This window comes from Lithobates pipiens, unplaced genomic scaffold, assembly GCF_037356315.1.
Source record: "Lithobates pipiens isolate NorthernLeopardFrog02 unplaced genomic scaffold, aLitPip1_a1.2 Scaffold_19, whole genome shotgun sequence".
Taxonomy (NCBI): Eukaryota; Metazoa; Chordata; class Amphibia; order Anura; family Ranidae; genus Lithobates; species Lithobates pipiens.
The window spans coordinates 123,429,339-123,455,522 of NW_027507764.1; the positions used below are offsets into that span (position 1 = coordinate 123,429,339).

Below are 26,184 nucleotides of genomic sequence, written 5' to 3' on the forward strand. Positions count from 1 at the left end.
GAGGGCACACCTGACGGGGGAGGAGAGCACAATTTTGCACAAAGTCACTGGGCACTTTAAAGAAGGACTGTTTAGTTTTATGTTCATTCCAATTGTGTTTTTGTCTTGTTTTAAAATATAAAAAAAAAAAAATGTATGGACTTGATGGCATCTTATTGATTTCATTCATGTTATATTCACTGAGCACAAGCACTTTATCATTGGAAATGGTATATTATGCCGCGTACACACGACCAGACTTTTCGAGGGACTAATGCCCCGTACACACGACCGGACTTTTCAACATCCAAAGTCTGACGGAATGTTTCCGGCAGACTATTCGATCGTGTGTGGGCTGCAACGGACTTTTGATTCGCAAAAGTCTGACAGACTTTAGAAATGGAACATGCTTCAAATTCTTCCGACAGAACTCTGCCGGACCCAGTTCCTACCGAGAAATTCGCTCGTGTGTATGCTATTCCGACGGACTAAAACCGACGCTAGTGCAGCTATTGGCTACTGGCTATGAACTTCCTTATTCGAGTCGAGTCGTACCTCATCACGTTCGAATCCGTCGGAGTTTGGTGTGATTGTGTGTGGCCAAGTCCGCTTATTCGGAAAGTCCGTCAGAACTCTGTCAGAACTCCGTCAGAACTCTGCCGGAACTCCGTCAGAACTCCTTCGAAAGTCTGTCGGACATAAGTCTGGTCGTGTGTACGCGGCTTAAGTCGACAGACTTTCGACGGAGTTCTGACGGAGTTCTGACAGAGTTCTGACGGACTTTCCGAATGAACGGACTTGGCCACACCCAATCACACCAAAGTCCGACGGATTTGAACGTGATGACGTATGACTGGACTAGAATAAGGAAGTTCATAGCCAGTAGCCAATAGCTGCCCTCGCGCCGGTTTTAGTCCGTCAGACTAGCACAAACACGAGCGGATTTCTCAGTAGGAACTGGGTCCGGCAGAGTTCTGTCGGAAAAATTTGAAACATGTTCCATTTCTAAAGTCTGTCAGACTTTTGCAAATCAAAAGTCCGCTGCAGCCCACACACGTTCGAATAGTCTGCCGGAATCATTCCGTCAGACTTTTGATTTTGAAAAGTCTGGTCTTGTGTACGGGGCATTAGAGGTATATATAGACTCTATATCATCAGGCACTGGATATATATGCATTTCATGTGATTATATATTATTTGATTTTTTATTTTTTATTTTAATTTTATTTTCATGTATTTATATCTATATTCATATATGGATTTGTAATCTTATTGATTAGCACCTTATGGGGATAGGAATATTTTCATAATACATTTATAATATTAGAAGGTTGCATCACAGTTATTTACTCTGCGATACATAGCGCGACACATTTATATATGTCAGTGCATGTGCACCAGACTTATATAATAATATATAGAGTTTTTCATTTGATCACATTGTGGGAAGGTGTGGGAAGTGTCAGCTGTCACCATCTATAGAATTTAGGTGTTTAGTTTTAGTTTATAGCAGTGCACAAGGTTCCACCTATCCTTTGACGTGGAGCTCCCACAAGGCTTCTTCACTTTGCAATCACAGGTGAATGAAATGGTGGTGGAGCAAAGAAAGGGTAAACATAAGCAGCAGAAGGACAGCAAAAAAATATATATATTTAAAGTTACTTTGCAGTTCCATCATCAAAATGAAACACTTTATATCATTATGAAGATTATTTTGGAAAGAAAACTTATATTAATGTAACATTCATTACCTATTCCAGTTTTGTCACTGTGATGCCATTATCTTTTAGTATGCAGATTTATGAATCACGGACATTGTACTTATTTGTGACTTCTAATAGGATTTTATTCTATAGTGGTGGGTGCATTCTTCACAGCGTATGTTTTAAAATGCTTTCCTAAAGTAGAGAAAGTTCTGCATAATGTCTGCGCTTCATGTAGTGATCTCCCAGGTCACGATGTCATACTCCATCCTGAAAAACAAAACCCCTGCCTGCTTGTTTAGAGGGACAGTCCTGTCCTGCTTATTGTACCATGTCATGATGTACAGATCTTTTCTGTCAGTGTTAGTTGGTAACTGAAGGGTTATTTCCCTATATAACGTAACTTATTAGTAAACTTGTGAAAGAATTCAGTGCTTTTCTTAGTCTGGAAAAAATTTACATTGGACCTCTCTTGTAGGTCCCCAGAGCGAGGAGTAACTCATTTATTTTCAGCCTACGCAGCATCTCTTGGATTGCAGTCACTTAAAGGTGTAGAAAATCATTTAATCTTGTGCCGATTGCACTAGTATGATTGAATAAATGAATGCTTAACTGTACCAGAAGGAATTTTATAATGGCAGTTTAATCTATTTGCTTGTGAATGATGACAAAGATCCAACGTTTTGATGTGAGAGGTTTAAATTAGAAATTTCTTTACATTTAAACATGATAGGAGTTAAAGGCTTAGTCCACCTTAAGTGCTCTCTATTTAGGTTGAGGCTGTTGATTCTTTAACGGGTTTTGAAGGACACAGGTGCAAGATCTCTGCATCTAAATTATGTTCCCAACAACGGTTGGCCTTTCCACATAACTGTTCAGATCAGGTTGGCCTGTAAGTGTTTTAGGTTGATCTGATAAGACGATCCATTCATCCCTATGGACCGGCGTGTGTAAATGGACTTGTGTCCGTTTACACCCTCTTACCTCCAATCCGATTTGGTCCACTAAAAACAAACAGAAGGGAACCAGTCCTTTTCTGTGTAGGCAGATCGGAGGTAGTCAAGTGTAAATGAACATGGAGAGTCCGTTTACACCTTGCCACCCATAGAGCAGAGTGAGCTCTGTCCATGTCCCCTCTGCAGAAATTGAGTGGACATGGATCTGTCATCCACCCCGCTCTGACTATCTAGGGATCTGTGAGTGCATCCCCTGCTGATCGGAATGGAGTTCGCCCCATGTGAAAGGGGCCTAATTATACACTATGTGGAATAAAACTAAAATGATGGAATCTCAACACATTCAGCAGGAGATAAACTGACCTTATGCACATAGATTCCTCCACCCATTCTAAATAGTTCAGATGGACAAATCTTCCCTGCCTTCTATTATATTTTGACAGGTGACACTCACGGCTGTCAGAATACCTTAAAATAGAACTATAGCAAAACTTTTTTTTTTCATTTTGGATAGAGTAAGGGTGGGTTATAACCCCTGTCAAATATTTTTTTTTGCCCTTACTCCTGGCTTCACGAACAGACAGCTCAGGAGACTAGGCCAACAGGGGAAGTCATGCATTCTGGATTTTTGGCCCCATGTTGGGTTTCCCTCCCTGGTCAACATCACCATACTCTTGGAACATCCTTTGGACTGTGGATTACCATCTAGCTCAGACACTACTTTCAGACTTTCAGAGATCTAATTACTCACCATGTTCACTTACACCATATGAATTTAGAGCTGTCAGACACACACTCTCTTTACTCTGTGGTTATCTGGCTGCGCCCTCTGATGGCCCACTTCTGCCATAATTACGTCAATGGGAACTGGACCCGGGGAGTAAGTTTACGCCCTATTAAGCAGACAAGATTTTTCTCTTGGCCTATAAATCATCCATCACTAACTAGTATCAAGAGGTGGGGGTATAACGTTTTCTCGAGATGGTACCGCGTACCTCACTTGTTACACAAAATGGAAAGCAGTGTTCCAGACATCTGTTGATGTTGCAACCAAGTGGTGGGTACGATGTCCTTTGTCTTCTGGCAGTGACCCTTTTAGTTTTTTTTTTTTGGAGGATGTGATGGCTACTATTAAACATCTGACGTTGGTTGACCTAAGTGGGAATCCAGTGACATGCCTCCTGCACCAGACTGAGAGAACTATCTGGAAATACTAATAATCGCTCACTATACAAACGGTAAATACAGCTAGAGTTTTCATTTCTTCGCTCTGGTGACAGACACAGCACCTGATGAAGGTCCTGTGGTATGCTAAAGTCAATGATATCCTTCATATGGAGGAATGAAATGTCACCCTAAACAATATAGAGGAAGCTTTCAGGGAGCGCTGGAGGCCCTCGAGAGATTTCATCTGCACAGATTGTTATTTGCAGACTATGTCCTAATGTGAGCCGGTTGCTGGCCAAGCCACCTGTTAGTTGCTGATTCACTGGTTGTGGGTGATTGGTGGTGCCTGATCCCTGAAGGGTGGCATCCTGGTTTCCTGTCCTTCCACTCTCCTCCCCCCTTCCCTCTTTCCTCCTCACCCCTTCTTGCCCATCCCACCCTTTCTTTTAAAATGGCTACTCCCTTTACTAAATAATTTACTGACCGCTTGTCCTGTATAAGATAAAAATTTAGCTATCCCCTGACGCTAGATCGTATTTCTCCTCTATCTTTTTCTTGTGTTACCGTATATGTGCTTATTATATGACAAGTTTAGAATATCTGCTTTACTTGGGCTAGATTGAACACTGACATTAGGCATTCCCAGTTAGTCCTATTATGCAGATTTACCAGTTATGTTGCCGCAGTGGAAAGCCTTGGTTTGCTGTTTTTTTTTTCTTTTTGATTTGTTTGATCATTGATAAGATACTCCCATGTAGTTCTGGGCTGATCCCTCACCATTCTCATAATCATTGAAACTCCACAAGGGGAGATCTTGCGTGGAGCCCCAGACTGAGGGAGATTGACAGTTATTTTGTGTTTCTTTCATTTGCGAATAATCGCACCAACTGTTGTCACACTCTCACCAAGCTGCTTGGCGATGGTCCAACTTTGTGTAGGTCTACAATCTTGTCCCTGACATCCTTGGACAGCTCTTTAGTCTTGGCCATGGTGGAGAGATTGGAATCTGATTGATTGCTTCTGTGGACTGGTGTCTTTTATATAGGTAACAAGCTGAGATTAGGCGCACTCCCTGCAAAAGAGTGTTCCTATTCTCAGCTAATTACCTGTATAGAAGACACCTGGGAGCCAGAAATCTTGCTGATTGATAGGGGATCAAATACTTATTTCAAGCATTAAAATGCAAATCAATTTATAACTTTTTTGAAATGCGTTTTTCTGCGTATTTTTGTTGTTATTCTATCTCTCATTGTTAAAACAAACCAAGATTATAGACTGATAATTTCTTTGTCAGTGGGCAAACGTACAAAATCAGCAGGAGATCAAATACTTTTTTACCTTATTGTATATGGGTTTACACATGTCTTAAAGTGATTGTAAAGGTCGCTTTTATTTTTAAATAACAAACATATCATACTTACCTCCACTGTGTAGCTTGTTTTTCACAGAGTGGCCCCGAACCTGCTCATTGGGGGTCCCCCGGCAGTTCTCGCAGCTCCTCCCCACTTCTGATAACCCCCTCGGAGAAGCACTTCCTCGCGGGGGTTACCTTGCGGCCGTGTTCCTGAGTTCAGCATTCGGTGTCCATTGAGGCAGAATGTAGGACTCGGCCCCGCCCCTGGCGCTCATGTCATTAGATTTTATTGATAGCAGCGGAGCCAATGCCTGCTATCAGTCTATCCAATCAAGAGCCGAGAACCCCAGGCAGAGAGACAGTGCGTCCCCGTGGGTCAAGTTTGAGGGTTCATGTAAGTAAAACCCGGGGGGCTGGGGGGCGGTCACTGACAGGTGTTTTTTCACCTTAATGCATAGGATGCATTAAGGTGAAAAAACACAAACCTTTACAAACCCTTTAAGTGTGTGCTAATTTCAATTAATAATAAAAGAGTTAAAAAGAGTTAAAAAGTCTGGCTCTTCCAGGAAGCGATCAGACTTGTTGTTCTCTGTGTTCCAGAAATCACGTAGGCAAATCCCATGTTCATTTGTGCAGCAGACATAAATTTATTGGGCTTGCGTAATACTATGATGTGAGTGTGCAGAGTGAGCTAAGCACAGTTCACTTAAAGTGTATGTTGCCCTAAATATTTTTTATTTTTTCTACCTGTGTGTTCTCATATGGGTATTTTGTAAATCATAGTCTCTATCATTTTCATGTACTTCTTCCATCTGTAGTACCTGCTTGATCCTAGCAGTCACCTTTCTTACTTGTTCTAAAATGACCACACAAAGCACAGAAGCTTAAGCTGACCATACATTGTACAATTTTCTTGTTCAGTTTCCATTAGATTTACCTACAACTATGTAGTGGAAGGGCCTGCCTGATTGCATACAAATTGAAATGGTTTAGCTTTGACCTCATATTATATGGTTTTGGTAAATTTAAAGGAAAATTTTACAAGAAAATTGTATAATGTATGACCAGCCTTAGCCTGGTCAGTTTTTGTCCTTGTCTGGCCATTCAGAGGTCCAACTGTGCAGATACACAACATGCCTGCATTGGATACAAACCCGTTTCCAAAAAAATTGGACATTATCTAAAATCTAATCTGATTTGCAAATCTAATAAACCCATATTTTATTCACAATAGAAAATAGAAAACACTTCAAATGTTTGAACTGAGAAAATGAAGCATTTTAAGAAAAAAATAATATACTTTTGAAATTGAATGCAGCAATCAAAAAAGTTAGGACGGTCATGTTTACCATGGTGTAGCATCCCCCCTTCTTTTACCAACACTCTGTATACATCTAGTAACTGGGGAGACCAATCGCTGGAGTTTTTGGAGAGGAATGTTGTCCCGTTCCTGCCCAATATTGGATTCTAAATGCTCAACAGTCTTGGGTCTTCTTTGTTGTGTTTTTCATTTAAAGATGTACCAAATATTTTCAGTTGGTGAAAGGTCTGGACTGCAGGCAGGCCAGTTAAGCACTTGACAAAAACAAAAACAAAAAGTTGTCATGGAAGTCTCACCTAATACATATTTCTGGGAAGGGAAAGGAATTAGGTAAATAGTAATGCAAAATAACAATTCCGCAATCCAGTAATACAAACCATTCACCTATATAAATAGAATTAAGTAGTAGGGTGTGTTCCTCTGAATCAAATCAGCATATAAAAAAAGGGGGGGGGGATTGTTTACCACAGAGTCAAGAAAAGGAATTATTCAAAAAGGAACAACAGGTATTAAAAGAAAAAAATCTTTATTACAAAAATCCACCATATAATAATTCAAAATAGAGAACAATACCTCCACCACATAAATTAAAATATGATAACGTTATCAAGACACAGATGGCCACAACAAACACTCAACCCTGATTCAGATCGTATGCCAGCTGGTAAGTTGATAAGTCCCTAGAGAAATATTCCTCGCATATGAAGAAGCTGACCGCTATTTAATCAATGGAAAAGTTCATTGGGAATTCAGCACACTTCCACTGGAGACACCAGTACCATGTATGAAGTACGATTCCAGGCAAAACGAAATGTTTTAGGGAGAGTAGCCCTATTATGGGGCTTGCAGCGGAATTCTAGAAATGGAATATGTTTTCAATATAGCAGTGACAGTTCATCGAACATAGTAATGATGATGAGAGACTAGCCGGGCTATCAGTGCAATATACAGTTCTCTTTGTGGGCACTATAGTCCTGCTATTCACCGTTATCTTGCCAAGGCCAACAATTTAGCAGTAGATTAAAGCAGACAAAGGAATTGGAGTAGTAAAGAGTACAGTCCTGTCACTTACCCGACTAGTTGGACATACACACAGGTGAAGGCTCACCACTCTCCCAATGTCCAGTGATCCAGGCAAATAGAGCCACTGAAGAGGATAATAAACTCTCTGATTGTAAAGAGGGGAGGAGGGGAGTTTGTTTGCTGCTAGCAGGTAAAGATCAACGTGTCTGCGTGTCAGCGTATCTGCTTGTGTAGCGGTCTCTCATGCTCCTGCCTCTACTCAGAATTCAAAACACTTCCGCATTTCAGGAGTCCTCCCGGCTTCGGTAGATGTCTGAAGGGGAATAGATGTTGCGGCGTTGTTCTGACGCGTTTCACTCAGTGATCAAGTTTCTTCAGAGTATGTGTGAGCATGGTATGAGGGTCTCTTAAGTAATATGCAAATTAGTCTAATTGATAACACAAAGACTCACGCCCACTCTTTTCAGGAAACCAGCAACACCTAAACAGCTGTGGGGATACCTAGACCTAAAGTGCAGTGCTCATATGTTTAAATACACCCACAACCTCAAAGATTTATGGAAAAGTTAAAGGAACTTCATATTAGATATACCTGCGAAACCCATTATTGTTACCGACCCAGAGTAGGATAGAAAATAAGAAGAAAAGTATATAGATAATATTTAATAAAGAAAGAACAGGAGGATTAACATATTAGATAAATACTAACAATCATAACTGTTCCAAATACCAACATGAATTAGACATCTCTATAAAAATATGCCTAGATTCAGTGAAGTGGGAAAGTTCTAATCCTACACGGGTAAGGATATATTTTCCAAAAACCGGACACCGATGTCTACGGCGCATGTGCACCATAGACAACGGTGCAAGAACACTGAGCATGCCGTTAGTAAAGGCTAGCATGCGCCGGAGTGACGACACCGCTGCTCCAGCCACTCACAGCGCCGGAGCAGCGATACCTGGAAGGAAGATGGACGCTTTGTAGAAGAGGGGACAGCGGTGACATCGCTGGCTCATGTGTCAGGTAAGTGACACATAATGGACTACTATGCGATGCATAGTATCCCATTATGCTTTACCTTTGCAGGGAAACAAAGAGGAAGTAAACCCAGTAAAAGGGTTTACTTCCTCTTTAAGATGCTTTTATTTCAGCCTCAGGAATAAAAAAACATCCTTCATTAAAATCATATGTATTTTATTGTATGAAACACATTAAAATAAAGGTAGTAACTAAAGATTGTACATGAAGATTCCACACAGTTAAAACCTAACATCAGACAGAAAAGTATAAAATCCAGCACATCTTGACATAAAAACTGTTACTTTATTTCATACATCGAAACATAAAATGGAATCAATTTCTGTAAAGATTAATGTATTTCAGCCTCATATATAGGCCTTAGTCTTAACGTCAGACACCTTTAGCATCCCTCCCATTCCATCATTACAAATACACAGAATAAATGTAGATTACCCATCATTAGGAAAACTATAATATTCCAAGCAAATGGGATGTCAGGGGATGCTGTTCACTTTTTTTACCGAAAATTAAAGTGTGTACGAACACCCCATGGTCCCCACTGCACCTTTCTCCGTGGGTGATTAGCTGTCACTGCCCATGCAGAATTTTAATGCCCCACTCTTCTTCTCTCTCTTTCCTTAAAGCTTCCAGGACAGATCAGAGCGCTTCCAATTGATCAAAGTGGTCACGTGCTCAGATTTGCTCTGATCTGTCCCAGAAACCCTAAGGAAAGACAGGGCAGAAGAGCAGGGCTTTCCAATCCACAAACCACTACACCAGCTGTGTAGGCAGTGACTGCTAATCACCCATGAAAGTAAGTGCACTGGGGACCAGGGAAGGGGGTGGAGAGGGTGTGGGGTGTTGCTTCACATTTTGATATTCTGCGAAAAGGTGAACTTATACTTTTCTATTCCTTATTCCATCTTCTTTTTCCCTTTACTATCCTTCCCCTTTCCTTTCTTGCCCCCTCTTTCCCGCAAAGATTAGTGAAAAAAAGTATCAAAGTTTGTTTACTTACATCAAATAGTAAGTAGCTGGAGCATTGTTACTTCTGAGCAAGGTGCCGCTAGTGAGCTTAAAAAGCCATCGGTGCCTGCGCAGTGCTGTCTGTCTGATTAGTGTCATCATAGTAAGTCTCTGTGTATGGGGGCGGCGTCATCGCACGATGATGTCATCTCCCGGCGACCTTCCTTAGGCAGATGGCAGCATCCCACAATTGGGTGCATCTGATGATGCAGCACATTGACAGGAATACACATGCGTCCAGGATGGCCATTCCAGATGTTTCCATAGTAACCATTGCATAAACAAAAATATAGGAATGATATCCTAATTGCTGAAAAAGGGGGGGGGGGGGGGGAAAGCAACAACCTTATAGATAAATAAAACGGGCAGTGGGAAAAAGCATCACCAGGGAGACACCCAGGGCCAAAGCTGCACGGCGCCCTCCCAGAAGAAGCGTCATGCAGGTAAAAGCCTGACTAAAACCAAGGGCCAGGCCTGAAAAATATTTTCTGTTCTGGATTTTGTATGCCAAAAATTGTAACCAATTAATAAGGATGAGCTCAGGCATGTTTGCAAGTCCACATGCCCGCACCCGCCAGGAAGCTGACACTCCGCAGCTCTAAGCACAGGCAGTGAGACATTTCCCGATCTGTGCAGCCATGGGCATGTGGACTTGCGAACACGCCTTAGCTAACTAATTTTATTCAAAATGTAAATAAAAGGAAAAAACACTGCGCTAAACCAAAAAAGAAAACTATGTGTAAAACAAAATGTGAAAAGATATATGTATACACCCAATCTATTAATAAACACAGCAAAGCTGCTGACACACAAACAAACAAAGTTCAATACAAATGAAAATATAAAGTGCAGCGCTAAGATACAACAACACTAAGCCCTTGTACACATGGTCGGAGATTCCGACAACCAAATCCATTGGATTTTGTCTGTCGGATTTTGCCTGAAACTGTTGCATACACACGGTCTGACACAGTTGTCGGAAAATCCGACGTGATTACGTTATTTCGTTACGACGGGACTACGTTCACGCTAGTAGCCAATAGCTTTGGTGTAGGAATTTGATCTGAGCATGCGTGGCACTTTGTCCAATCGGAATTCTCTACACATGATCAGAGTATGTCTGATCGGAGCATTTTGTCGGAAAATTTTACCAACAAGTTGGAAAACTTGGTCCGTCGGATACTCCGACGGAAACAGTCTGATGTAGACCACACACAGTCGGAATATCCGACAAAACGGTCCGATCGGACACATTCCACCGGAATCCCCGACCGTGTGTACAATGGCTTAGAATAAGTGTAAAATAAAGAAGTGAAAAAAAAAAAATATAACAATGAATAAGAATCCAAACAATAAAAATGAATGTCCACTGGTATATATTCAAATCCAGAGGGTCTAGTCATCCAGCATCCAAAAACACGGTCAATCTTGCATCAAACTGTTATAGCTTATCAAACAGAAGATGGGTACTCTTACCATGTGTGTTGGACACATCTACCCTACAGCAATGAGTCTTGCAAGCTCAAAACGGCTGTGGTAGCCGAGGCCACTGGGCATCCAGCTGAATCCTATCCCTCTCCAAATAGATCCGATCCTTGTCCACTACCATCAGAGGTCCACGGTTCCAACTTGTGGGTGGATCAGCAGCCTAGGACTCCGGGTTTCCAGGCTTGGTCTGGGATAACACAGCAACGACCAAACCATAAAAAAGAAAAACACATGGAGTCGCTCCACATCATATAGATCAACCAATGAAGGTTTATTGCAAAAATAGTATTTCAAGCATTACAAAACCACCAAACAGCTGGTGATACGAATAAAAAAATCACGTGATAATTAAAAGAAAAGCAATATGGGGAGCAGAAATATGCTTGGCCATATTTCTGCTCCCCATATTGGGATAGGATTCAGCTGTTTGCCCAGTGGCCTCGGCTACTACAGCCGTTTTGAGCTCCCAAGACGCATTGCCGTAGGGTAGATGTGTCCAACATACATGGTAAGAGTACCCATCTTCTGTTTGATACGCTATAACAGTTTGATGCAAGATTGACCGTGTTTGGATGCTGGATGACTAGACCCTCTGGATTTGAATATATACCAGTGGACATTCATTTTTATTGTTTGAATTCTTATTCATTGTTATATTTTTTTTTCACTTCTTTATTTTACACTTATTCTAAGTGTTGTATCTTAGCGCTGCACTTTATATTTTCATGAATTAACTTGATTGTTAAATGCACAGCACTCTGCCAACTGTGTGCATTATATGATCCAGCAATGATTTAGACACGCTTCTCATGAGCACAGTCCATAGGCTCTGCCTTATATGAACTGGAGCAAGGAAAAATATATGTTGCCCAAACTGTTCTTGTAGGCAAGTACTGTATTCAACATCTGCCAAAGTCACAGGTATTGGACAGTGATTATCTAAATGGAATGAAATCCAGCTGGCAGCCCTCCTATCCTTTTTTTGCCCCTTTTGTTTGGGCATAAAATAACTTCATCAACTGCTTTTCTTTTCTTTTTACAACCAATCATGCTGAGATGAAAAATGTCAAAAATTGGATAGTTTTTCAGTCCTGCCATGTTATTATTACTGGTTTACTCTATTTATTTTACTAATTTTATCATGACTACAATTCCTGTACCTGACTAGCAAAGCTTTTGGTCACATTTTTATTTTTACAAATGAATAAAAATTAGCAAATAAAAAATATAATATACAATTATGACACAAGTCATATACTAATTGAATGGTATTAAAAAAAATCCTTTCCTTTATTGATCTGCAGCCGCTGTAATTTTCTGTAAAATGCAACACAAATGGCTACCTGGACCTTTCTGTACACAGATGGTGTACAGAATGCCCCCTGAAAATAACATTTCCTGCTCAAAGCATAACTCCACTTTTGTTGATTAAAAAAAAATTCCCCTCTGGGTGATCTATGTACATTACAAGGATTTTAACAAACTTTGTTGCAAATTCCTACCTTTAATTATTCTGAAGAAATCCCTGTGTGTTTGTGTCCATGTGGGAAAGTGAATCTAATGGGAGTGGTCAACCAGTTGTCAACCAGTTGCTGCACTTGCAGGGCACCAATGCATCCCTTTATGCTGGCCATACACTATACGAAAAATCATTTAAACCCATTTTCAAAAAATGAACATTCGGCAGTGAGAGCAAATGATAGTGCCATCATGTAATGACCGATAAATTGTTCAATGGACATAAATGAATCAGTTTTTGTTAGTTTTTAGCTTTAGTTTTTTCAACTCAAAAATGTCCCAACTGATTACCGATTTGTGCTCATTAACTGGCCGAAAAACGAACTGTATAAATGACCACATTTCGGATGATTTTTCGTATAGTGTATGGCCTGCATTCGATGCCTGAAATCTAACTTGTATCTTAGGCAGACTTCTGGGAAAATTGGTGAGCCACTCACACAAGCAGGAAATTATGTTTCTGGGGGCGTTCTGTACACATTCTGTAAAGTCAGTAAATTACAGAGCTGGAGATTCAAAAGGAAAGGTCATTTTTAATAACATTCAATTACAATATGACTTTTATCACAATTGTATACGCCAATGTTTCTCAACTCCAGTCCTCAAGGAAAACATGACCTGTTGGGGTGCCTTGAGGACTGGAGTTTAGAAACACTGGTATATGCTATATTATATTTTTTCTTAATTTGCTATTTCCTCCCCCTCCCCCCCACGAAGGTGGAGTTACCCTTTAACTTACAGGGATTTTCTCTCACTTCCTGTTTGGGCTATGGAACAGGAAGTGAAGAGAAATCTCTGCAATGGGATACAGATGGCAAAAAGACAGGGGCTATAAGCCTCCCTTGCTCTATCCAAAATAAAAAAATAAAAAGTTCTGTCTATAGTTCTACTTTAGGCTGGGTTCACATTGCAGCGATGCGGGAACGCTGTGAATCCGCTGCGGGTTCCCGCATTGTATGCCTCCCGGCGGCAGTTCACACTGCCCTATGCCAACTGCTGGGAGTGTCAGTGAAACGTTAATGACACCCCCAGATCAGTTCGCATATCGCAGTGTGATCTGCAAACTCGGACAGGAATCGGATCGCATGGTGTGAACACCCATGCGATCCGATTCTGCTGCGGACCAAAAAAAAGGGTCCTGTGCGAGTTTGGGCCGGATGCGATGCGAATTCAGCCATACTATCTGTATGGCTGAACTCCCATCGCACAGAGATCGGATGTGATTTGCACTGCAGTGCGGTGCGAATCACATCCGATCTCATAAACCACTGCAGTGTGAACCCAGCCTTGAGGCCAGTTTCTAAGACATATACACTTAAAACATAATGGCCACTAAGAAGATCAGTGCCTTAAATGGAAGAACAACATTAAGTTGGCTATCCTTTTAATAGGGTTTAAAGTTCAGCAATTCAACACATCCATGTTTGCAGTGTCAACATCCTGCAGAATGTTGACTTGCTGTGTTGTATGTCATGAGTATAGCAGTGGCCTACTAATTGATGGCTGTGATCTTTTTTCAGATGAAGAGGAAGCCCTCGATCTAATCATGAAGGACCTGGCAGCACTGGGGAGATGTGGAGGATTACTGGACAGTAATCGTAATAAGAATAACAAACAGGTGAGTTTTGTGTTACTTTTTTTTCTGAAATATTTTTTTGCTGACAAATGGTGGCTCTTTATGTTCAGGGTGTACACAAAGGACCTTTCTTAAAGTGGAATTTCACCCCTGGTTTTTAGCTAGTTAAAAAATTATTTTTTTCTTCTAACTTACCTTTTAATGAAGTACAGCTTGTACTTCTGATCCATCCGGTCCTTGTCGCAGGACATCATATTCTCTTTTTCGTCAAGCCCCCCCCCCCCCCCATGTCTTCTTGGACATGTGTGTATCACGGAAGACAGCTGGCCATTCACAAATCGCCACATGACTCTACTGCATGCGCAGTAGGAAACGGGCAGTGAAGCCAGCAGCTTCAGTGTTTGTAGCTGCTGACTTCAAAAAATGAAAAATTTGCGGGTGGATCACTGGGCTATAGTCATATGACATCCACAGATGGGATCTCCCATCCTGGGCGGGCGTCATATGATGTCCTCGGTTTCTCGCTGCTCCCCGGGGGCCCGCAGCGTGGCGATCAGGGATGAGGTGGGATGTAAAAGGACACGAGGATGCCGTTTCCGGGCGCAGTGTGCTGCAGGCAGCAGTATAGGTCCTCTTGTTTGTTGGCGGTCTATGTTTTCTGATCTATGTCTCCTTCCCCTCAAATTTGGGCATTGTTCTGAGACATCCCACTAATAAGTAATTATCAAAGGCTCTGTGTCCCATGATGTATGAACAAGAAAATATGATTTTTTTAAAACAGCTTACATGTAAAATCCTTTTCTTGGGAATACATCATGGGACAGAGCTCCCGCCCCTCTTCAGGATTATACGTTGGGATACTTATTGCTTTGCTACAAAACTGAAGTACTCTCCATATGGGAGGGGTTATATAGGGGAGGAACACATATATATAATTTTTGTTTGTGAGTTTGTGGGACTCACTTCCACTTCCTTAATCTTTAGCTAGGCAACAATGACGTCTGCTTGGGCCCCATCCTACCCTGTCCATAGCCTCCTGGGATCACATCACACTTTCCCGGAGGCTGCAGGACCACTCTCCCTGTAATGATGTGTCTCACATGTGCAGTAGTGAGCAAGCAGGTATACATCATGAAGTGACAGAGAGCTCCCTAAACCAAGGTGGTATCTGCTGCCATTTATTTTTGCCATATGCAGGTGAAGTTCCCCTTTAAGGCAGGTACTGTTTAAAGCAGAGTTCCAGTCTGGGGAATAAATAAATGAAAGTCAGCAGCCACCATCATTGTAGCTGCTAACTTTTAATATAAGGACACTTACCTGTCCAGGGATCCAGTGATGATGGCATCCCAAGCCGATTCACCCATCGGCGTGGGGTGCAGGCGTCAGCATTGCAAGTATGAATGAGTGAATTGCGCTGCGCTTTCTGAATGGTCCCGTTGTCTTTTGGGACACATACAGGTCCCAGAAGACAGCTGGGTGAAGGAGGAGGTGCTGGACATGACGTAGATCGCCGTGTGGTGATCTTACCAGGAAGTGGGAGTGGGTACCTGTCAAAACCTGGCAGTGGTGGGGGGGGGAGGGGGGGGGGTTGCGCACAAGTGGAGCTTCCCCTTTTGGGTGGAGCTCCGCTTTAAAGCTCTTTAAACTTAAAGTTTTAAAACTTGAAAACATAAATCTCATATATTGCATCTTATCAATACTTTAAAGTGGTTGTATAGCCGCAGAAAAACAACAACAAAAAAAGTAAAAAAAAACACTGTAAGGCAAAGGCATAGTGAGCTAGAATGCACCGCTAAAATACAGGGTTCAGGAATGCATTTTGCTCAGAATACAGGGTTCAGGAATGTGTTTTTCTCAGAATGCAGGGTTCAGGAATGTGTTTTGCGCAGAATACAGGGTTCAGGAATGCGATATGCTCAGAATGCACTGTACAACATACACTGACCTACCTGACACATACTTCCTGCACTACTCACACCCCCTCATCCCCCCACACAGATCGGAGGATCCATGCTCCTTACCTTTCTATGGCCTCATCGTCCATCACATCAGGGCTCTCCCAAGCACCCGGCAGGCAGTATTGCAGGAGTCCCCACCATCCAGATGCTCCTTGGTGTCCCAGTCGCCGAGGGGTCAGCTAGAAGCCACTGCACCCCTCTCCCATGGCCATGATCTGCGTTGTCGGGTCAAAGTACATTTGCCAGAGGAACATTGACATTTAATTTATTTATTCACCATCATTCATTTTTTATTTATACACTGATAGTATTTAGTCATATTTTATTCACTAAATTAAAACACTTTATTAATTATTTGGTAGAAGGGCAAGCACTGTTTGCACATTAGGTAAGGTTGTGTGCACGTTTTCATAATACCCACCATGGGGCTGCAGCCAGGGCAGGGTGTGCTCCGTGCTGGCCAGTGGCACTGGTCGGGTCCTTGTGTGTCTGTCCAGGGGGTCTGACAGGCAGGTCTGTGCTGTCCATCTCACTCGCGGATGATGCTGCTAGTGCCGCTGCCAGTCCTCGCCGGCTCCACTGAACTGTCCACACAGAGGCTCCTCCTTCAGCCCGCTCCGCTCCTGGCATTCGGCTTACGGTATTTAATCAGCAGGTGTGGGCGGGTCAGGCGGTATGGAATCAGGATCGGATTGTCTCAGGGATTTCATTTGAGCAGAAAATGGTACCATTTGCATGGCAAACTGTGCACAAAAACACGTAAATGGCGTGTTTTTGATTAATTTCTATGAAAATAAAAACGCACCAAAGAATGCTCAAATCTGCCCGATTCAAGCTACAAAAAAAGCTCCAGAACTTTTTTAAACTTCAGGCGACTTAGAGTAGAGATGTGAACCATCTCCATAGAGAATAATTTATTTATTTTCTCCTCGTTTTGGAGTTTCGAGCTTCAAGCTAAAAAAAAAACAAAAAAAAAAAAAAGCTGAGGTATGAATGGGGCCTAATACAGGACGTGCGTTACTGGCCAGATCGTCAGGTGAAAATAAAGGAGAAAAGAACCTAAACAAGATAAAACGAATGTAACCACCACATTTAAGGATCGGTAAGCTGCAATATATTACATTTTGTTTTTGAGTTTAATATGGCTTTAGATCTTTGTGACAGAAAAACCCAAAAAAGAAATGTAATATATTACAGCGTAGGTGATTATAGAGCTGCACAGGTAGGCTGCCTCCCATCTAACCTGAACCTAACCGCTGACCCAGACACTTCTTTCCTGCATTACCTGATCACATCTGCACACATTTATTTGTTTTACATTTGCATTTCCTTTTTCTGTCATTGTACAATAGTCATTTACAGCCTCTTAAAATTTAATTAGTAGTTTATCCTCCCTGCTGTATGGTAGAGTTCACTGAATGAGACTGAGGAAGTTTCTGCTACACAGAAATTCTTTGTGGTTTAGGCTGTTATAATCACACATTACAATTCCAGCACCCAGGTGCGTGTTTTGTCTTTACTTCTCAGCCTTTTCGTATTGGCATCAGAAATCTAATATCTCCACAAATAGTTGAGTGGTTCTGCGAAATTGCTTTCCAGTGCAAAAACACGGTTGTTAACCTTTTTGGCGAGCAGAAAACAGCGGAAAGATGTCATCCAGTCTGGGGACAAGCTGAGGAGGAAAGGCTTTCTTGTTTTGATTAAGTGAAGAGCCTTTCTGAACCTTAACCCAAAACAATAATGCGGCGTCTGCAAGCAAACAGAAGGAATTCAGGGAGTCCGAAAGGAAAAAGGAAGCCCCACAACAAAAACAGCCAAGAGAGTATCAGCTTTATTGATTGTGCTTTGGAGTTTAATGTCGCCCCGTGGACAGCAACATGTTTTTGTAAGTGTCCGGGCAAATAACTTTGATAAGAGAACCAAAAGAGAAAACATGTTTTATTTTTTTAGCTTTAAGCCAGAACTTCAGCTAAAAATACCAAGATAAAACTGAATAGCCCATTAAAATATGAATTAAGAAAAGCAGCTAATCCAGAGATTTTCCCTGGAATAGTCTTTTTCAGCCGCTAGATGTCTTCAGCCGGATGACTGGCATCATTCAATTATAGTATGCATCAATACATTCAATTAATTAATAATACCTGGTGTATGAGTAAATATCAGAAATTACGAAATTCATCAATTACAAAGTGCATATTTTCAAAGGTGTAAATAAATGTCAACTAAATACATTCAATTAATTGATAGTGCACAGTGTATAAATGAACATGGTAATAACTAAATTCATCAAACACAAATTACATAGTATTTGAATCAGACATATAATCATAAAATCGCAATTTTTATGCCTAGGCATGAATGGACACATAGGCTAACATAGAGGGCATTTAGAGGCAGAAAAAGTTTTTTTTTTTACGCCCAGTATGCATAAGGCCTCAGGGAGGTTGTGAAATCTCTATTTTTTTTATTCTGTCATGTTGGTGTCTTGGGAATATCTTTTGCAATAATTTTTACTGCTGATATTATCATTTATGGTGAGGCAGTCTCGCTCTCTGTATTACTAGCTAAAGCAACCCTGTTCCCAGACCATGAAAACGCATTCCTAAAGATGGAAGCATACTGATCAAAATCCTTTGCTCCTGGGATTCAGCACACGACTGTTACAGTGCCATAGGTGTCACCATGTATGTTAGTTTTACATCCAAAACACAGGTTCTCTTTAAAAGTTTGGATAGGTACTTCAGTGGTGGGTAGATGCCTCTTGTGACATTATTATTTCAACATTCATTTTTTTAAGCTTTTTAAAAAAAAAAGGTTTTTATTTGCCAAATGCACATACAAAGAATAGAACATTGCCTACAAGGTACATTCTTAGTTGCAAACGTCAGAGAGAGATATGTCAGCACAGATAGCATTTTTTTAACTGTGAAATACCAATTGCCTTCTATAATTGTAATCTAAATTATCATCAGCCTATGACATGGTAGAAAAAATAAAATAAAAAAATAAAGAACAAAACCATGGATGTGGATACCTCCTAAACCAATTGTGCTGTGTGCTATCATCTCCCCAGACCCCCAAAACAAGCTCTCCCAACGTCATCTTACAGTATATATTATTCAACCGCGGTATATAGAAATTCCAATTTAGATATCACATAGCATAGTTTCCTTGGAGTTTATCCATCTCCCCCATACTTTATTGAGTCTTTTCTTACTACCTCTTGCTTCATAAGTCATTTTATACAGCGTGATATTTGCATTAACCAGTCCTTTCCAAGCAGATAAGTTAAGATCCCTCTTTGTCCAGTTTAGAACAATTAGCTTTCTGACATAGTAAAACAGAAGTCTCAAGAACGTTCTCGTATTATTGCTCATGTCTTCATCTTCTATAACAGCCAGGAGACCCAAAAGTGGGCTACATATGTTCGGGAGATCAAATATATCTGCAATAAACTGGGTTACCTATGACCATAAGGATCATATTCTATTACACTCCCACACCATGTGCATAAAAGTACCATCTACCACCAGGCACTTACAGTATGACAAATAGGGTAATCTCTTCTGCCCATCCTATATAATCTGTGTAGGGTATAATACATTTCATGTAGGTACCTCAGTTGTATCAGTTTGTCCCTGGCAGAGATGACCGTGGGTATATAGGAGGTCAGAACTTCCTCCCAAAGAGCCTCAGTCAACTCTGGAATTATATCAGTCCATTTGACTCTCATTTTCACTTAGCTTGGCTGTTTTTTTCCCCTGAGTACCTCATAGTAAGTAGATATTCATTTGGTGTGGACAGGCTCTGCGAGCAGTGTTTTTAAGGTTGAATATATATTTTATTTTGTAAAGATCAATAAAATACAAAAATATGACAAAGTTATTTACACATCGATATATCGGGATGAGGATGGAGGAGGGGGGATTGGGGGGGGGAGGAAAGTAGTGGGATCAGGGAGGAACAGCGGGGAGAGAAGAGCAAAGCAGAGACTGCTCTTGTCCTGCTGTATAACCCATCAATATGCAATAACAAACAGCGTCATAAACCAGGAACAGTTTCCAATATGGACACTAGTGACCTCGTGCAGCGTCATCACTCTGCGAGCAGTGTTTTTAGTTTAGTGTTTTCTAAAAGTATTGGCCTTGTTCCAAATTGAGCATGAGCTGCATGCTTCAGCCTGGTATAGTGAAACGTCCATGAATCGGGAACACCCAACTCCCTCTTTAGCTGTGCAAATGTTTTAAGTTCACCATTGTCAAATAATTGGTGCATATAGGTCAAATTTGGCCCATCTATGTCCTTCTTCCAAACGAAAAAAGGCTTTCAAACAAGGGTCAAACCACAGTGGGGCATTTGGCGATAGGTTTGAGGTCCGTCATGTATGTGTTTTATACAGAATTCAAGTACCCGTTTAGCTGATTTAAGCACAGTCATACCACCTTCTGTAGGTACTTCCCCTCTAAAGAAGAAGTTCAAAAGTGCCTCATAGGCATATGCATTGTTCAGCTGCGGAAACATATGCCAGTGAGCCTGAACCAGCTGTGATGCCAAGTAATACAGGCAAAGATCGGGTTTTGCCAGACCTCCCCTCTCCACCGGTAGCTGCAAGATGGCGATCGATACTTAAGCTGCCTTGTCTCCCCACAAAAAAGAGGTCAACAAGGAGTCAATGTATATGATTGCCTTTTTAGGGATGTACAATGGGGCATTAGAGAGTATATATAAAAATTTGGGGAGGTAAATCATTTTAAATAGATTATCTCTGCCCAACAATGTGAGCGGGAGGTCTTTCCATTTCTGTACTCTGTCTCTGAAGGCTCTACTTACAGGCCATAGGTTCACCTCAGTGAATGATTCCACAGGTAATTGGATATGTATTCCTAAGTTTTTAAATTGGGTTGTTACAGCCAGAGGGCATTGAGTGGGAGGTACTAAATTTGGCTGTGGATTTAGAGATAACAGCATCGATTTAGACCAATTAATTCGAAAGCCAGAGAAGTCTCCGAATTCCTGTATTAAGGTTAATGCATAAGACATTGATAGGTCTGGATCTCCCAAATATAGTAGCATATCGTCCACATATAATGATGCACGTTCCTCTAGATCCCCAACCAACAACCCCTTGAAGTTATCCTGACTCCTAAGTTTAGCTGCAAGGGGTTCTATGGCCAGAGCAAAGAGGAGCAGAGACAGGGGACATCCCTGTCTCATCCCCCTACCGATCTTAAATGTATTTGATATAAGCCCATTCACTCTAATATTTGCTCAGGGACCATTGTAGAGTAGCTTACCCCAGTTTACAAATCTTGGTCCAAAGCCGAATTTAACAAGTAGGCAGAACAGATAGTTCTATTCAATCGAGTCAAGTGCTTTTTTAGTATCGAGTGATGCCACCACTCGTTTACCTGTATTTATATGGGAGATTTGTAAATTTACATAGAGCCTTCTAAGGTTCATTTGGGTACAATGGCCCAGAATAAAACCCATTTGATCCGAATTGAGCAATTTAAGGATTACTGATTGCAATCTACCGGCCAAAAGTTTGGCCGATATTTTGACATCGGTATTTTTCAAGGAAATAGGTCAATATAATTCACACTCTCGCGGGCCGTTACCAGGCTTTGGAATCACAACAATCAGAGCTTCACGCATGGATTCTAGTAATATAACCTCTTTTTCTGCTGCCATAAAACTTTTAGAAGACGTGGGACTAGGCTCTCTTTATGTAGCTGATACATTCTGCCAGGAAACCATCCAGTCCAGGTGATTTACCCGGTTTAAAGGAGGAAATGGCATCAGCTATTTCTTCTGATGTAATGGGGTGTTCCAAGGTAGCAATATCCTCTGAGGCCAGAGATGGGAGAGTCAGGCCTTCCAAATAGAAGGAAAGTTCCTAATCAGTACATCTGGACTGGGATTGATAAAGGTTGTCATAAAAGTCTAAAAACGTATTCAGAATATCCCTAGGTATACTGAGGGAGGCGATCCACAGGAGATTCCATGGGCGCTCGCCCATATTTGACCATACCACCGCAATCTGCCAGGTCCAGGGAGTATAGTGGTGTCTATGCTGAAGAGAATCTGTGTCTCTGACACCCAGGGTGGCTGAAGGATTAGTTGTCCTGAATGGAGCGCTGGTTCAGCGCTGCTCACATACCAGCCTCTAGCTCCGCCCCCTATTTTTTTTTTTTAGCTTAAACAAGAACTGGGACTGCAGGCCACACTTGCCCACTACCTTAATTCCCTGGATACAACCGTATAGCAGAGTAATACACAAACACACAAAAACAAACATATAGCAAACTTTTTTCCAGTTGTCAGAACGCAGGTAGCTTAAAACTTTTATTGAATAAAGAAATACGCCACCCCCCGGATTCCGGGGGTGACCCAACCACCAAAATGCTCGCAATGGGGAGGGAGGGAGCTTTTTCTACTGTAGTCCTGGCCGCTGCAAGAGGAATTTCCATTGGACCCACCTTTCTAAGTCATTTACCACCCAGGGCTGGGTGGCCGCAGTCCCAAGATAGTGGGCTCAGATGATGCTCCCCTTTGTACATTCTGTCAAAAATTCCATGATAAAAATGAATAGCCCATTAAAATATAAATTAAGAAAAGCAGCCAATCTAGAAATTTCCCATGGAGTAGTCTTTTTCATCGCTAGATGTCTTCATACTGATGACTAGCATCATTATGCATCAATACATTCAATTAATTAATAATACCTGTTGTATGATTAAGCATTTGAAATGACTACATTCATTAATTACAAAATGCTTATTTTCAAAGGTGTAAATAAATGTCAAATAAATAAATACATTAAATGAATTATTAGTGCACTTTGAATAAAAGAACCTTGTAATAACTAAATTCATCAAACACAAAGTGTAAAGTACTTCAATCAAACATAATCCTAAAATCTCAATTTGTTTTATATGTATAAAAGTCCCTACCCACTGTATAAGTGTTTGTGTAGAAAAAACAATCCATGATTTTTTGGATTTCTCTATAACTTTAGGTAATGAAGATTTTTTCAGTGTAACCACCACCATCTTCAGTGGACAAACTGTCTCCTTGCAAGATGGGCCTTAAAACTATAAAAGGTCTAATCATCATTATGCAGTTATAATATATCATATATTTGCACAGGTCCATGTGAGTTTTTTTATTTGTTTTAAATTAAGTATTTTAATTAACGGAGAGCACTATGTAGTGTGTTTATTCATTGCACACTTTGGAAAAGAAAATTGTTGGAGGTGATTGATGTCTTGGGAGAAATGTTCCCATCAAGAAGGGAAGATGCTGTAAATAGACCAGCCTTTCTCAACCTTTTCAACACAAGGAAACCCTTGACAGTCTCAGGGAACCCCTGCTAAGAATTACTATATCTACAACTCATGATACATTAATGTGTCAGTGGGAAGAATGCTCCTTACACTTGTGGTCGTTGGGAAGAAGTATCCCCTTATGCCGCATACACACGACCAAACTTTTCAATTGACTTGGTCCGATGGACTGGAATCCGTCGGAAAATTGGATCGTGTGTGGGCTCCAGTGAACTTTTTCTTCCCAAAAGTCCGGCGGACCTAGAAATAAAACTTGCTTCAGATCTTTCCGAAGGACTTGAGTCCAGTCGAAAAAATCCGGTCGTCTGTGTGGTAGTCCGATGGACTAAAACCAATGCTAGGGCAGCTATTGGCTACTGGCTATGAACTTCCTTATTCTACATCATCACGTTCGAATCCGTCTGACTTTTGGAGTGATCGTGTGTGTCCAAGTCCATTCATTTGACCTCAGCTGCAAAGTCCGTCGGATGGTCCGCCGGACCAAGTCAGTCGAAAAGTCCGGTCGTGTGTATGCAGCATTACAGATAGCTAAAATGATCAATGGTGACAGTGGGAAGTTATCTGAGAGGCAGAAATTGCTCATTGCTCAAGGCACCCTTATGCCGTGTACACAAAACTGAACTTTCCGGCAGAAAAGGTCAGACAGAATCACTCCGTCGGATATTACGATCATGTGTGGGCTTCATCTGATTTATTTTTTTTTCTTCAAAAATTCCGTTGGACCTAGAAATAGAACATGTTTCAAATCTGTCCGACGGAATCAATTTCTATCGGTAAAACCGTTTGTATGCTGGTCCGACAGACCAAATGCGACGCAAGGGTTGGCTAATGGCTATTGAACTTCCCTTTCTAGTCCCATCGTACATCATCATGTTCAAAATGAACTGACTTTGGTCCGTTCGTGTGTGGGCAAGTCCGTTCGTTCAAAAGTCCGTCGGAACTCCGTCGGGAAAACCCTCGGACCTTTTCTGCTGGAAAGTCCAGTCATGTGTACGTGGCATTAGCAAAACCTGGAGGAACCTTAGAGTTCCATGGAACCCTGGTTGAGAAACCTTGGATTAGACCTTTTATCAATTTAAGGTCCATCTTGAAAGGTGACGGTGGGAATAGCGGCTGTTACACTGAAATCTTCACTACCTAAAGATATGGAGAAATCAAAAGAATCATGGATTGTTGTTTCTACACAAACACTTATATAGTGGGGACTTTTTTTGCATTTACATAATTGCGATTTTATGATCATATGTTTGAGGAATGTAGTTATTAGTTACTTATATTGTGTTCTATTCATTTCATGTATTTATTTAATGTTTGTTATTTATTTACACCTTTGGAAATATGCACCTTGATTAATTTAGTAATTTCAGATTGAATATACTGATTCATATTTACTAGTGTGTTTTTGTCTAGGTAATTTTTTTGCTTCCCCTGACTGTAGTAGATGCACATGATGGTAACAAAAGATATGTTAAAGTGGTTGTAAATCTTTATTATTTTATTGTAACAAAAAAACAAACACAGGCATTGTAAGTTACAAAGCCTTTTGCATTTAGAACCATTTTAAAGAAAAAATACTATAACATACCCCTTTGTGTTCAGTCTTCAAGGATAGGATACGAGGGTCACAGAGGTAGGTTGAGATGTTTGCAGGTTGGGCATCAGGAGGCTAATCTGGGGGACCTTTCTCTACAGACATTAATTGTTCAAATACTTGGTCATTGTATCTTCAAGGCTCTTTAGACCACCGTCAGAATCTTCAGAAGCTTCAGCCAAAATGTTATTTCTGTTTTTGAAGGAGCGGGGGAGGGTTAGAACATTGCTGTCTATCTTACTATTGCGGCAATGTCCCCTTCCAGAGATATCAAAACCTTCCAAATTCTGTTAAAAAAAAAATAATTGCCTAGTGTTCCACTGTAACTAATGACAATATTAAAGCCTATATTGAGAATGCTTTGAGACTGTCAGGTCACCTTGAGGCCAGGTGACAGATGCACACAGTAGGGATCAGGAGTGCACCGCAAGGTTGTGGACCCTACGACTGACTGCTGCGGACTGGGGTTCAAGGTGATAGGAAGGCAGGGCCGCCAGAACACCAAGATGGATCCCACCGGGGTTAGAGCGTAAGATTCCCTGGGGCGCGGAGTCTAAGAACCAGCAGGTGTTCACCAGAGCCTCTAGTGGTGAGGATGGACTTAGCTGCAACTGGCTTCAGGTCGCGACCCCCAGGGTCCCCCAGCTCACACCCACAGTAGGCAACAGGAGGATAGGGATGGTGAGGGACAAAGCCAAGGTCGGGGCCACAAGCAGACAGGAATAGTCAGGGACACGCCAAAAGGTCAGGATCACAGGCAAACAGGGATAGTCAAGGACACGCCAAAGTCGGTAACGGAAAACAACAGAAGAGCACACGGCAGGTAACAGGAAGCTAACACACAAAGGTTGATCAGCAGGGTTGGTCTGCAGTGCACAGGTTAATATAGAGTTCTCTGATAGGAGCTAGGGTGAAGCCATGCCAGAGGATGGATTACAAAAACAGTCAGGTGAGGGTCGGCTGGTCTCTAAAGATGAACACATGGAGACAGGTAAGCAGACGAACTCTATTGCATAACCATGACAGAGACACCATATTAGTTATGGCTCTTGTTATTGACCACAGTGTAAGCATACTGTGAATGGATATGATCTGTCTAACTTAAATAATAAAAAAATAAAACAAAGACACCGTATCCAAAATGCTGCTCTACA

At 41.3% G+C, this 26,184-nt stretch overlaps 1 protein-coding gene across 3 annotated transcripts in view; it reads left to right on the top strand.

Annotated features, from left to right (window-relative positions):
• Nucleotides 1-26,184, top strand: part of LOC143996262 (mitogen-activated protein kinase kinase kinase 3-like) — a 251,446-nt gene that overhangs the window by 143,983 nt on the left and 81,279 nt on the right. For all 3 annotated transcript variants that reach the window (XM_077491229.1, XM_077491228.1, XM_077491227.1), the window contains exon 3: nucleotides 14,080-14,177. In XM_077491229.1, coding sequence (XP_077347355.1) covers nucleotides 14,080-14,177 — 98 coding nt within the window. The remainder of the gene's footprint in view (nucleotides 1-14,079; nucleotides 14,178-26,184) is intronic.